At 39.0% G+C, this 15,023-nt stretch overlaps 1 protein-coding gene across 5 annotated transcripts in view; it reads right to left on the reverse strand.

The window, feature by feature from the left end:
- setd5 (SET domain containing 5) overlaps positions 1 to 15,023 on the reverse strand; it is a 43,820-nt gene that overhangs the window by 17,897 nt on the left and 10,900 nt on the right. For all 5 annotated transcript variants that reach the window (XM_088337825.1, XM_088337826.1, XM_088337821.1 and 2 more), the window contains exons 6-16: positions 14,807 to 14,994; positions 14,695 to 14,733; positions 13,432 to 13,701; positions 12,269 to 12,417; positions 12,056 to 12,173; positions 11,874 to 11,983; positions 9,949 to 10,189; positions 7,362 to 7,442; positions 5,636 to 5,782; positions 4,428 to 4,808; positions 1,209 to 1,469 (exon numbers count right to left, since the gene is read on the reverse strand). In XM_088337825.1, coding sequence (XP_088193951.1) covers positions 1,209 to 1,469; positions 4,428 to 4,808; positions 5,636 to 5,782; positions 7,362 to 7,442; positions 9,949 to 10,189; positions 11,874 to 11,983; positions 12,056 to 12,173; positions 12,269 to 12,417; positions 13,432 to 13,701; positions 14,695 to 14,733; positions 14,807 to 14,994 — 1,985 coding nt within the window. The remainder of the gene's footprint in view (positions 1 to 1,208; positions 1,470 to 4,427; positions 4,809 to 5,635; positions 5,783 to 7,361; positions 7,443 to 9,948; positions 10,190 to 11,873; positions 11,984 to 12,055; positions 12,174 to 12,268; positions 12,418 to 13,431; positions 13,702 to 14,694; positions 14,734 to 14,806; positions 14,995 to 15,023) is intronic.

The following is a 15,023-nucleotide window of genomic DNA, read 5'->3' on the forward strand; positions in this document are numbered from 1 at the left end:
TATTTTGTCGTCTTTTTTAAACAAATCAGGCTAGGCAAAAAAACAAGTTTTGCTTTGGGATCAATAAAGAATAATAACAATAGTAATATGAAGAAAGACAAAGGAAAATAAGAACAATTAAAAAAATACAAAGAAATAAACAGAAAAGAAAAAAGAGCAAAGAAAAGAGGAAAACATCGAAGAAAAAGATAAAAAGACATACAATAACACAACACAGAAAACAATTAAAAAACAGAAAAATTAAGGAAAATAAAAAACAAAAATAGAAAAAGAAAAACAAAAATAAAAAGAAAAATACATTTCAAAAAAAGGAGAGTGAGAAAAAGGTGGAAAAAAATGTTGAAACCGGAAACAAAATAAAAAAATAAAAAGATAATGAAAAAAATGAGAAGAAACAACAAGTCTTGGTCACAACGTTTGCTTCATTTGCCTCTTTATGTAACTACAGGAAAATTCAAATAGAAGACCTGAAACTTTTGTGAGTGATAAATATTCAACAAAAGAAAAACAGAAAACCTGGAAGGGGGCCCAAAACTTTTTGACGGGACTGTATATGATGATGGGCAGCATGGCAGCGCAGTGGTTGGCGCGGCACAGTCATGAGATCAAACTTTCCTGCGTGGAGTTTGTATGTTCTCCCCGTGCTTGAGTGGGTTTCCTCCGGGCACTCCGGTTTCCTCCCAAATTCCAAAAACATGCATGTCAGGTTAATTGGCCGGTCCAAATTGTCCCTAGGTGTGAATGAGCGAGTGGGTTGTCTGTCTGTCAAGTCAAGTCACATTTATTTATATAGCCCTTAATCAACAAAATGTCTCAAAGGACTGCACAGGATTACAATTACCTGATCTTAAACCAACATGCGGGCAAGGAACAACTCAAAACCTCAGCGTGAGGAAAAAGAGAAACCTTGAGAAAGGACCTCACTGTGTACCCTGCGACTGGCTGGCAACCAGTTCTGGGTGTCCCCTGCGACTGGCTGGCAACCAGTTCTGGGTGTCCCCTGCCCACAGCCTGAAGATAACTGGGATGGGCTTTAGCACCCCCGCGACCCTACTTAGGATAAGCGGTGCAGTTAATGGATGGATGGATGTATATGATGATAAAAGGAGTTGAGCAAATCAACTTTAAATCAGGTCGTTCTCAGTACGAGTGTTGAAACCGTCTGACAGGTTGCCATGGAAACCTTCTTAGCTGAAAGCGAGCTTCACCTTTTTAAAGCAGCCGTAAGTGCCGTCCATCTGTAGAGGACGAGGACGATGTCTCTCAGGATTGAAGGGCGATCCGAACCGGACGTAATGTCTCGGCGCCGTGCAGATGACGGACGAATGCGAGAGGCCCGGCAACATGTTGAGGGTGGTGGCCAGAACAGTCGGATCCGTGGTTATCCGAAGGGGACGCTCGACATGCAGCTCTTGTTGGCTCTTATCTCCTCCTGGGATCTTTTCGTTTAACCATTCGCTTACCAGGTACTGAAACAAGAAGAAAATAGTATAATATAGTAAAAAACGACAACAAAAGTGTACTTGGGCGGGCAGTAGACACCATTGCAGTCCCAATGAAGCAATCTCTCATTGCCAAAAATGTCTTGCACACTTTTAAAAAAAAGGACCATTTGAGGTGTAAGAAACCTGTCCCATATTTAGTTAATAACATTTTACATATGTATAGCATTTATCCAATGCCACTGTAATGTTTGTTAATGTATAAATAATACATTCGGAGTTATTTTACATAAAAGAGAAGTCACATTTGTTTTACATGCGATTCAATGACATTTAGTCACATTCATAAGTTGCCATATTTATTATAATGCAATGCGCCTTATATACTGGAAAACACAGCGAATTGAATTGGAAATGCTGATATTATACATGTGAATAATATCACCTAATGGGAGCATGTAAATGCTGAAAAGAAGGGGGGAAAGTACTGAACCCTGCGGAGGTTGAAATTCCTCAAGGTTGAAATTATAAACACAGGCCTAGAGTTCCTTCTAGTGGTTTAGTGTGAAAATAACATGAGCAGTGATATACAGTACCGGTATTAAAAATTTAATAATGATATAGTAATGTGATCATAATTACACATATAAGCCCCACTGGTATACAAGTTGCACCCCCGGCCATACTATGAGAAGAAACTGACTTATAGTCTGGGAAAAAAAGGTCTGTGTGTGTGTGTGTGTGTGTGTGTGTGTATACACAGGGAGTGCAGAATTATTAGGCAAGTTGTATTTTTGAGGATTATTATTGAACAACAACCATGTTCTTAATGAACCCAAAAGTCTCATTAATATCAAAGCTGAATATTTTGGAAGTTGGAGTGGGGCTTTTTTAGTTTTAGCTATTTTAGGAGGATATCTGTGTGTGCAGGTGACTATTACTGTGCATAATTATTAGGCAACTTAACAAAAAACAAATGTATACCCATTTCAATTATTTATTTTCATCAGGGGAACCAATACAACAGCTCAACATTCACAAATATACATTTCTGACATTCAAAAACAAAACAAAAACAAATCAGTGACCAATATAGCCACCTTTCTTTGCAAGGACACTCAAAAGCCTGCCATCCATGGATTCTGTCAGTGCTTTGATCTGTTCACGATCAACATTGCGTGCAGCAGCAACCACAGCCTCCCAGACACTGTTCAGAGAGGTGTACTGTTTTCCCTCCTTGTAAATCTCACATTTGATGAGGGACCACAGGTTCTCTATGGGGTTCAGATCAGGTGAACAAGGAGGCCATGTCATTAGTTTTTCTTCTTTTAGACCCTTTCTTGCCAGCCACGCTGTGGAGTACTTGGATGCGTGTGATGGAGCGTTGTCCTGCATGAAAATCATGTTTATCTTGAAGGATGCGGACTTCTTCCTGTACCACTGCTTGAAGAAGGTGTCTTCCAGAAACTGGCAGTAGGACTGGGAGTTGAGCTTGAGTCCATCCTCAACCCAAAAAGGCCCCACAAGCTCATCTTTGATGATACCAGCCCATACCAGTACCCCACCTCCACCTTGCTGGCGTCTGAGGCGGACTGGAGCTCTCTGCCCTTTACCGATCCAGCCACGGGCCCATCCATCTGGCCCATCAAGACTCACTCTCATTTCATCAGTCCATAAAACCTTAGAAAAATCCATCTTGAGATTTTTCTTGGCCCAGTCTTGACGTTTCAGCTTGTGTGTCTTGTTCAGTGGTGGTCGTTTTTCAGCCTTTCTTACCTTGGCCATGTCTCTGAGTATTGCACACCTTGTGCTTTTGGGCACTCCAGTGATGTTGCAGCTCTGAAATATGGCAAAACTGGTGGCAAGTGGCATCTTGGCAGCTGTACGCTTGACTTTTCTCAGTTCACGGGCAGTTATTTTGCGCCTTGGTTTTTCTACACGCTTCTTGCGACCCTGTTGACTATTTTGAATGTAACGCTTGATTGTTCAATGATCACGCTTCAGAAGCTTGGCAATTTTAAGAGTTCTGCATCCCTCTGCAAGATATCTCACTACTTTTGACTTTTCAGAGCCTGTCAAGTCCCTCTTCTGACCCGTTTTGCCAAAGGAAAGGAAGTTGCCTAATAATTATGCACACCTTATATAGGGTGTTGATGTCATTAGACCACACCCCTTCTCATTACAGAGATGCACATCACCTGATATGCTTAATTGGTAGTAGGCTTTCGAGCCTATACAGCTTGGAGTAAGACAACATGCATAAAGAGGATGATGTGGTCAAAATACTCATTTGCCTAATAATTCTGCACTCCCTGTATATATATAATTATATATATCAGTTTCTTTGTGTGTCTTCATGTCTGTCTATCCAAAAAAGGGGGTCATGAGTTGAGATATGACCACCATCTTTTTCAGACTATCAGATTGAGTACCCTAGATGTGGAAAAAATGCCCCAAAAAGTTGATTCCACACTTTTGGTTTTGTTGACTCACCATTATTTCCCAGAAAGACATTACACACTCCCAGGTCAGACAACACCATTTCAAGATTTTAGTCTACATTCGGACTCCTCGGGTTTTTGATTCTCATGTGCCAAAAAAAGGAAATGCTGTACCAAAAATGCTTTCGCGTCCCAATGCGGATGATGATATAATGTTGCAAAACCATTATAGTTCATTATGCAACGCCCGCTTTTACTGTAATTTTAATGTCATACCTCCTATAGTTCAGAGCACCATATATATGAAAAAATTATAAAAAAACAAAAACGTTTTCGGGGAGATGCGCCTTAAAATCTGTTGCGCCTTACAGTACAGAAAATATGTTCGATTAAGTTACATTTATAAGTCACATCAGGCCTTTGAGGACAAACATTAGCGCTCAGTAAAAAAAAGGTTTGACACAAATGATGTAGAACTAAATTTATAAGTACAGTTTTACTCAGAAAATATACATTTATTTGTACGAGTCTGCTTTTCCCTTACCTTCTTGGTCTTGGGGTAGCGCAAGTTTCCTCTGTTGATGCAGTTTGGAGACGGCCCATCTCCCTCTCCAAGTTGACCGACGGGCAGCCCACAATCTCCTTGTCCCGGCTCGGAACCAAACGGACCGTGAACGCCTTCCTCTTCCGGACCGACACTTTGCTCACTTGATGGATCAGCGGCCGCCGCCATCATGGCCGCTGCTGCTGCGGCTGCTTGCTGCGCTAGCGCTTGGCGCTGCCGCCTAGCGCGTTGGGATGAACTGTAGCGGTAGCGAGACATTCGGCTCTTGGGACGAGGTTTGGAAGAGCGTGCCGGTTTTGGAGGGGCCACGGGGGTTGGCAGGTTCGCTAATGAGGATTTTTCCTCCACAGTTTGGGCTTCCTACAAAAGGAACGAGGACGATAATCGATATTTGGAGCAGATATTTGTTTAAATAATAATGGCGTTCTGAAAGCTTTAACAGTACACTGGAAAAATCGAGACAACTAACTAACTAACTAATCTTTCACTCAAAGCAAAAAAAAAACAGTGCAGGAAAAAAATAAGGCTCAGTAGCAACACATATAAAGGTACATGAAACCTTAAATAGCTCCCTGATTTTTTCTAACAATAAATAAAATGTCAATCCAACCAACATGGCCTCAATGAATCCAAAACAAAAAGTGCACTGAAATTTCAACAGAGCTCGCGAATTGAAAAGGGTGGGCACTTCTGTTTAAGAGCCAGATTGACAAACTAATGTTATGGTAAAAGCTAATCACTCAGCCTTCCACTTAAGCATACTTTCTATGCTGTCTCTCAATCACAAGCACACACACACTTAATTAGTAATTGACTAATACTGCTAATATATCCGTATCCACCTGAACGTGCTTCCCTAAAACAAGTTAACTACACATTTTACACCATCTCTTAATCACACACACGCTTTTCAACCACGGACTTTTTCAAATCTCAATATTATCAGCGGTTGGTTTTCAAATGCATGTTGGGAATCAGGAGTTAGCAGAGCTACCGCTGTTTATGCATTTGAGCCTGAATAACCCACTTTTGAATATAATTAATCGGCCCGTCGAATAAATAAAAATTTCAATACCAATATCCATTAAATTCCCAAGTATCAGTGGCGATAGTCTGCCCGCCTGATAAACGGTCGACTTCTAATTTGGATGCTAGAAAATGAAAACATTTTGCAGGGCGAAACTGACCGTGACATAGCTAGCACGTCGCGTGCTAACGCCCACACCGGTGTTATGAACTGCGGGGACCGCTCTTGCCCCCTCCTCCGATTCCACGCCATCCTCCTTCACATCTGCTGCCGTCTTTCTCCGCCTCCTTTCCAAACTGTTCAATGTCTGAAATCAGAGGAAAAGTTGAACGAAATGACAGTCAAGAAGAAAATAATTGCAAACTACAGGGTTTGTACACCTTTTTCATGGCCCAACTCTAGCACTTTTCAAAGATTCCAATACCATTAAAAGAGAAATCATATATTTTGTAGAGCCACAAATATTCATGGGACCTAGGTTATCGCGGTTAATGGGGACCAAAACCACCCGCGACAAGTGAAAATCCGCAAAGAAGCGGCGCACTTTATATAAAAAAATAATAATAATAAAAAAAACATTATTATTATTTAGACCTGGTTAATGGGGAGCAAAATCACCCGCGAAAAGTGAAAATCTGCGAAGTGTTTACATTGACAGTAGGTGCCCCCTTCTAACCCTTCAAAAATGCTTTAAAAAAAAAATATATATATATATTATTTTTTTTAATTCTATTATTATTTTTTAGACCTGCGAAGCTCTGAACCCGCGAATGTGGAGCAACGAAGTAGCAACGCCCCTTCAAAAATGCTTAAAAAAAATATATATTTTTTTTCATTATTTTATTTCATTATTATTACTTTTTAGACCTGCAAAGCTCTGAACCCGCAAACATGGAACCACGAAGTAGCGACGCCCCTTCAAAAATGCTTAAAAAAAAATTTTTTTTTCCATTATTTTATTTTATCATTATTTTTTAGGCCCGCGAAGCTCTGAAACTGCGAACGTCGAAGCGCTAAGTAGCGAGGTCCCACTGTACCTGCAATTTTTAATCTTGCGTGTGAATCTATTAAGACATATGATTTTTAGATATCGAGTAAACCGCGAATATATTTGTTTTTGACACAAATGAGAGTAATATGTAGTCTAAATTTTCAGTGTGGGCGGCAGTAGCTCAGGAGGTAGAGCTATCATTTTAGGATTAAGGGATCCCAGTTCGAATCCCGGCTTGTCCGTGTTACATGCCGAAGTGTCCTTGGGTAAGACACTGAATCCCCAATACCCCCAATAAGCAGGTTAGCGCCTTACATGGCTGCACAGATCACGGCCGCTATTGGGAAATGTGAAGCAGAATGTAAAGCGCTCTGGGAAGTCATTGACTTGAAAAGTGCTATATAAATGCAGATCATTTCATTTCATTCAGTTGCAGGAAGTTCTTCGTATTACAATTTACTACTGGGAAATACTACCTTTTTTTTGCATGGCCCATTGTAAATGTCTATAAAGATACAAATTCCTTGCAGTAATATACATTTTATAGGGCCTTGTTTAGACCTAGCATGCACCTGTAATCTGTGTTCGACCTATAGGGGCTGATGACGTTTTATAGGACAATGCCCTACAAACTAATGCCAGGTGCAGTTAATCACGAGGGATGAAGAAATGCAATAGCAAAGCGAGACCACCGGAGAGCAGTGTGGGGGCGTCATTTTTAAGCAGACTCGTTGAGAAACATGGCAACAATTTCAGGTATTTAACACCTAGCACTCCAACCAAAATTCTAGCACTCTTTATTTTTTGAAAACAAAACATTCAAAATTGAGCATTTTCAATGATTCTAAGCACTTGTACAAACCCTGAAACCAGGAACGTTAAAATAGAAACACACTTTCTTATTGGAGCTGACGATTCCATTTTCATCCAGGTCCCCTTCCTCGGCCTCTTCCATCCGCATGTCATCCAGTTGGCCCTAAAATCACAGAAAGGTAGCTTGAAATCGAAAAGAAAGAAATAACAGACAGTTGTCACTAAAACACACTTAATTGTGTTGTTGAGATGTACTGTATATTTGATGGCAAATTCTGAATAATGAATACGAATCACTATTACATCGTTGTAAAGTAATTTAAATTCTAAATTAATTTAACAACATTTTTATTTAAAAAATATTCAATAAGTGTTAATAGTTTTTAGATTAAAATTGAATTTCAATACATTTTAACTTGATTTTAACCCAAAACTAAATTTCAATAAAGTAATAAATTTCACATTTAAAAAGAGGTTAATATATTAAAAGTTAATTTAAATTTCTAATATTCTACAAATCACACTAGAACAAATACAATTTATTTAAACTTTGAATTTTAAACTATTTAGTACATTTACATTAAAATTATCAAAACATTTTAATAATAATTTGTAATTAGTTATCAATAGTGTTAATTGAAATAGGCCACAATTAAATAAATGTTAGATTTTAATAAACTATAAATAATAGTTTAACTGTACAATGAAACTACATTTCAATTAATGTTTATTCATGTTGAAATTATAATTAAAAAAACAATACAATTTCCATGAATTCTAATGATTTCTTATCCGATTAAAACATATAAATTAAATTTGAATTACTTTTAAATTTAAAATCAGGTTTCAAGAGATATTAATTAAAAAAAAAAAATCAAATTAATCAGATTATTTTTTTAACCAAAATGAAATGATGATAGAATTTCTACAATAAAATATTTTAAATTATTTTATCGTAATTAAATACAAATACATTTTTTTAAAAAGGTAATTTTAAATTATTGTAAATTTCACACCTGGGATTATTCTTTACCACTAAATTTATATATATATATATATATATATATATATATATATATGTAGTCAAATGGTGGAAAAGTGAATACAAGATTAATTCAGGATGCTCATGGTCAGCAAATAATAAAAACACTAGGATATTAAGGATGACTTACAAGGACATTGAGGCCTAAATCCCATTATATATCATCTCGAGTGAAGCAACATTAAAATGATTATTTCTACCAAGCTTTGCACGTGTAATTTATTCTTTTTAAACTAATGGTGTCAAGAAAAAAAAAGTTGAAAAACATTGAATTCTTAGTCGCCTAACTCCTAATGTGATCCAATTCATACTTGCTAAAGAACATACAGTGGGACCTCGGTTATCGCGGTTAATGGGGACCAAAACCACCCGCGATAAGTGAAAATCGTAAAAAAGTAGCGGTGCACTTTGAAAAAAAAAAAAATACAGTGGAACCTCGGTTCTCGAAAGCTTCTCAGTTCGCACAAATCAGTACTCGACCAAAAATTTCGAGAAATTCTTGCTTCGCTGTTCGGTCAAAAAATCGGTCTTCGAACGCCGGTAATGTGTGAGTGCGTACGCTACGGTGCGATGCTGAGCGGCGCACGGGTGTAGATGGCCCCCACCCCCCGTGACCAACTTTTATCACGTGTGTTACAATGTATATGTTTCACCCGGTGCGGTTAGAAGGGGGCAAAAAACTGTCAATGTAAACACTGAAGTATGTCACTCAGCTTTACCGGAAACTTCAGTGTTTACATTGACAGTAGGTGCCCCCTTCTAACCGCACCGGGTGAAACACATACATTGTAACAACGTGCACACGTGCCTCTTTTTTTGCTTTTGATATCGAGGAACGGGGTAAGAAATCCTATTCATAATTCTTTTCTTTATCCTTTTTTTATTTTTACACGTTCATGTTAGCGTAATCTTTCGTACGGAAGATTACGATAACGCGAACGTACGATTAGCCTGGGTTAGTTTTATGATTCGAGGTAAACATTCAGGGTGTTGGAACTGAGCCCAAAATTCAGGGTGTTGGAACAGAGCCTCCTTTCCAATGAAGCGCTTAGCTACTTGTGGCGCTAAATGACTTGTAAACGACCTGATTTTTTATTTTTACACGTTCATGTCAGCGTAATCTTTCGTACGGAAGATTACGATAACGCGAACGTACGATTAGCATGTGTTAGCTTTATGATCACGTTGATCATTCATGCTAAACATTCAAGGTGTGGGATTAAAACAATTTTACATTATTTTTAATGAGAAAATTGATCTTCGGTGATCAACCAAATCGGTTCTTGACCAGGCTTCTGGAACGGATTATGGTCGAGAACCGAGGTTCCACTGTATATATGTATATTTCTTTTTAAATTATTATAATTTTTAGACCCGGTTAATAGGGACCAAAACCACCCGCGAAAAGTGAAAATCTGCAAAGTAGCGACGCCCCTACAAAAATGCTTTAAAAAAAATTATATATATATATATATATATATATATATATATATATAAAATTTTTTTAAATTATTTATTTATATTTTTTTCTTTTAGGCCCGCAAAGCTCTGAATCCACGAACGTCGAAGCGCGAAGTAGCGAGGTCCCACTGTATTCACTTTGTCATTTAGCCTTTAGTTCACTTACCTCCGCATCACTGTTGCCTCGTAGCTCTTTGGGCTCCGGATGATGGCCTGCCGCGTTGCTGTCGGGACAGACTTTTAGTTCTCTCCTCCGGGCTTTCCTCTGTCGCGTTTCAGCGCCGACCGAAGGAGAAAGCGAAGGTGCCGAAGGGGAGCACGGCAAGCTCTCTTTGGGGCTCAGGTTGTGTTTTTGCACGGGACAATTCTGATTCCCCTTGTGGCATGCGCAGTCCACTTTGTAATTACTGTCAGACACAGAGATAAAAAAGTAAAGGGGATTTCAACCCAGCAAAAAAACCCTAATTTTATTTTCAGGAAAATCGGGGTGGTTACGCCATAACTGGAGAAATTGCTGGTAAAAGGCATTTACAAGAAGTAATGGGATACAGTCATTGAGTATGAAAAGTATTCCGATGATGTAAGGCCATTGAAACACTAAGAAAAATCCGAGTTAGGCCTTAAACCGACTACAAGTTTTCTTAATGCAATGGTTGGGTAACACCAGGGGTCGGCAACCAGCGGCTCAAGAGCCGCATCAGCGTTTTAGCGCTCCCATTGTTGCTCCATTGCATTTTTTCTAAAATGTTTGATAATGGAAAAATATATGGTTTGTGTAGGATGACAAACAGGACACAAACATTCTTAACATTTTCTAATGTATAAAAATATAGTATGTATTTCATTTCTTATAATACTTCATTTAATTAACTTAATATTTAGTTTTTTCGCAGCTTTTACGGTGAAAATTTCACAGGTGTATCCATCTCATCTCTCATCTAATTAGCTGCACCGCTTATCCTCAGTAGGGTCACGGGGTGCTGGAGCCCATCCCAGCTATCTTCGGGCAGTGGGCAGGGGACACCCTGAACTGGTTGCCAGCCAATCGCAGGGCACACAGGGACAGACAACTTGCTCGCTCATTCACACTTAGGGACAATTTGGACCGGCCAATCCACCTGAAATGCATGTCTTTGGAATGTGGGAGGAAACCGGAGTGCCCGGAGGAAACCCACGCAAGCACGGAGAGAACATGCAAACTCCGCACAGGAAGTCCGGTAGCTGGATTTGAACCCACACAGGAGGTTCCCAAGACCTTAGAACTGTGCAGCACATGCGATAACCACTGCGCCGCCGTGCTGCCCAGGTGTATCCATATATATATATATATATATATATATATATATATATGAATATAAATTAATATTTAGTGGATGCAACAGATTTATCCATACGTATGTAGTGTAAGTCTACACAAAGCAAGTATGAGTACCTATTGTAAACCAGTGGTGTCAAACTTATTAAACAAAACTCGTTGTTTTTTTTCCCCTTCATCATTATCTAATCTCTTGAAGTGTTTATCAGCTGTGCATTTGTAAAAAAGCAAAACAACAATTTAATTCAAATCCACTAGAGCTTAGTTAACTCAACGAAATTCATGCAAACTGGAAAGCAGGTTGCCTCAACCTGCTGCTGTCAGGGAAAAGACTTCTAGGTCTCGGAGTCAGAACCAGCAGGCTCAAAGACAACTTTTTCTGTCAGGACTCTGAACACTTTGCCTGACCCAACGGCACTCCATATTTCACAATAAAGTTGAAGCTATGACTTGTTTTATTATTGTGCTGCTCTCAGCCTTGTCCTGAGGCCAGATACATTTTGATGGCAAACATAATACAGCCCGCAGGCCATACAGTTTGACCCCCTTTTGTAAAGAGAGCACGAAACAGACAGAAACAAGGTCTATTTACGTGATGTCGTCGCTGCCACTTTGCCTTTGTAATCACAATACTTGCAAACACAACATGCTGCGTTATTTGTTTGTCATGGCATGTAAACGATTCAGTTGAAATCCATTATTCCCTTTCCAATCGGATTATCGCCTGCATGTCAACATAGTCGTTGAACGTAGGAAGGAAGAGAAGCAGTACTGACCAGTTATTGAACTCGTAATCAAATCCAATAGTGACCTCAGCATCCTTTGTGATTTGACAAACGGCATAGATGCAAAAATGTATCATGCCCTCGGCGAACATATGTCGCACCTGAAAAAGGAATAAACATACTTCACCTGACAGATCAAAACTCCAACGTAAAATAAGAAGGTGACAGTTTACCTCAGCGTTTGGAGTGCAGGACCTTCTGATGAAGCGTGCGTCGTTCCCGAGGGTCCTTGCATCCACGCACATCTCCACGTCATTAAACTTGGAGTAAAACAGTACAAAGGGGTAGGGCCTGCAAAACACAGATTTGGAAATGGCTTTGTTTGACATGCTCCTCTCCAACCTAACAGTTTCCCCTTGGCTCTAACACCAAAAAGCCAGACTTACTTTTTAAAGAAATGCCCGTTGACCTCAAACTGCTGCTTGAGCATGACTTTGCCCCGATACTCGATGATGAGGAGGTCGGGATTGAGGTTCTTGGCAGCGCGCAGGATTTTTCTGTGTTTCTGCACACGTGTCACGCGACCTAACTGCAACTACAAACACACAAGCAAAGTCAAGAGTGTGGGTGTGGCCTGACGCTTTGTCGAGTTCAAACCAAAATACAGATTTTTACAATTTTTTGGGGAACCATTTTCTATGGAACATTTACGCTCACTTTGTCAAATATTTTTGTAGATTCCTAAGTAAAACATGTTTGAAGATATATTGTCTGTCATGTAAAAAAAATGCATTATTTGCATTTTTTGAATGTTCACAATGTAAAAAGTATATACGTTTCTTGAAAATGACCGGACCGTGTTTTATGTATCCATCAAAAAACAATACATTTTTATGCAGATAACAAATACATGTATTATAAATGTGTACATTACGCGTACCACAGATATAATATATATATATATATATATATATATATATATATATGAATGAGTATATTTTCTTTCATTGGAAATACTTCATCCATCCATTATCTGCACCACTTATCCTCAGTAGAGTCGCGGGGATGCCGGAGCCCATCCCAGCTATCTTCGGGCAGTGGGCAGGGGACACACAGAGACAGACAACACACTCGCTCATTCACACCTAGGGACAATTTAGACCCGCAAATCAATCTGAGATGCATGTTTTTGGAGTGTGGGAGGAAACCGGAGTGCTCGAAGGAAACCCACGCAAGCACGGGGAGAAAATGCAAACTCCACACAGGAGGTTCGATCTCATGACCTCAGAACTGTGCCGCACACGCGCTAACCACTGCGCTGCCAAAATATAATTTAACATTAAAAAAAAAACGTCTTAGCAAAGGTATCTAAATTTAGCTATATTTATCTAAAAATATTCTCGAAATTAATCCTAATATAGAATAATAAAAAACTTCTGAGTAAGCCAGATTATAAGCACATTTTTATGTAATAACATGATAATAACATTGTTTAATTAACATAAAACCGGCTATCAAACTGTGTACGACTTCCAGCTAATCAATAACATATAAGTAACTCTCAGTGACCCATATACTTATCAACAGTAGGAGTGACGATGGTACCAACCTGCATCTGTGAACCCAGCACGGTATTGTTGCATGCCAGCTCGGTTCTGTTAATGGTGTCCAAGACGTGGCCGGAGGGTAAGCCGATGGGTCCGCTTTGCGTCTGTCCGACGGTGGTGCTGGCGGTGCGATGAAGTTGCAGGAGCGTTTGGATGTCGGCGCTGTATTGGTTGGCGAAGGCTTCCTCGTATTGATCCGTCCACTGCCGGATTCGGTTTTCCCACCCTTCTGCAGTGTTCTCGTCCAGCACGCTGGCTTCCGCTGTGGAGTTCTTGGCGAAAGAAATGGGAGAAAATGAAAAGTGGCTCCAAGAGAGCACATTTCATTTAGAACAGCGTTTTTCTTTCTTTTTGGGAAAAGCCCCACTTTTTTCATCAAAGCACACTGTACGTTTAAAATATTTTAAGAATGCATCCCTGGAACCAGTTGCATCTTTTTTAAAACATAAAGAGACATTGTGCTATGCTTGACGACTAGATGTCACAGTATTGTGTTGTGCAAACAAAAATGAAAGCACAAGGAAGAATACAAACTACAAAGTGACCAAACTACTGTCTTCACAATTTTTTGCTCAGCCTTGTAAAAGGTTTTGGTTATTGGGGGCACCTATAGCAGCAAGATGACTGACAATAATGTCAGCTCCCTCTGGGTTTCTCATTGTATGCAAATTAAATACAGTTTTTGACCTTTGACTACTTAAAAAAAATACATGCAAATATTTATAAGATGGTTAGTGTAATTAGCAAATTATTTAAATTAATAAGGTTTTGTTTTTAATGAATTGAATATTTTTACCATTAGAAGACGCTAAATAATACACAATGTCCCTTTAATTTATGATGTTGCCAAAATTGACAGTATAATGTTGTTGTGGTCATTGTGGCTCAGGAGGTTAAAATAATAAAATATTTTAAACCAGAAATATGCAATTGTTTTAATATATTTTTGTAGTGATATCTCAAAAGCCTCAATCTTACAAGTTAGTTAATTTTATACATTCTTAAAATATTTAAACAAGTTTAATTATAATTTTGTTTTTAACAGAAAAATAAACAATAATTATCTGACAGTGGAACAAACGTTATTTCACTAAGGTTGAAATAAATAAAATTAAAATCCGCTAAATCATGTACAATATTGTGACTTAAATGATGTTTGTCGTGTAATTTTATCAAACAAAACATGTTATTAAATATATTTCCTTGAATAACCTCATGAGCAGGAAATTAGGATATATATATTATACTGCCCACTCAGGACATACCTTCATCCTCATCGACTTCCGAGAACCCTCCCGAAAAGCCTGAAAGTACAAATGGCATACTTGAAGAAACGAAGACGAAGTAGCAAAAACGGTTGTGACATATTCTCCCTACTTTGACTTTCTTTCCCTTCATTGTCCCGCCGGCTTTTTCCGTACTCTTTTTCCTCTTTTTGGATTTACTCCTTTTGACTCGGTTGACGGTGAGTTTGATGCTGGTGGGCGTGTGCTGGGTGGCGGTGTAAGAAACTGTGGAAGGCGAAACCTCTTCGTCGCCACTTTCCGTGGCGCTGCTCTCTCCGGCTACATGGGAAGCAAACATTTTAGTGTTT

This window comes from Urocampus carinirostris, chromosome 6, assembly GCF_059441175.1.
Source record: "Urocampus carinirostris isolate Australia breed hairy pipefish chromosome 6, RoL_Ucar_1.0, whole genome shotgun sequence".
Taxonomy (NCBI): Eukaryota; Metazoa; Chordata; class Actinopteri; order Syngnathiformes; family Syngnathidae; genus Urocampus; species Urocampus carinirostris.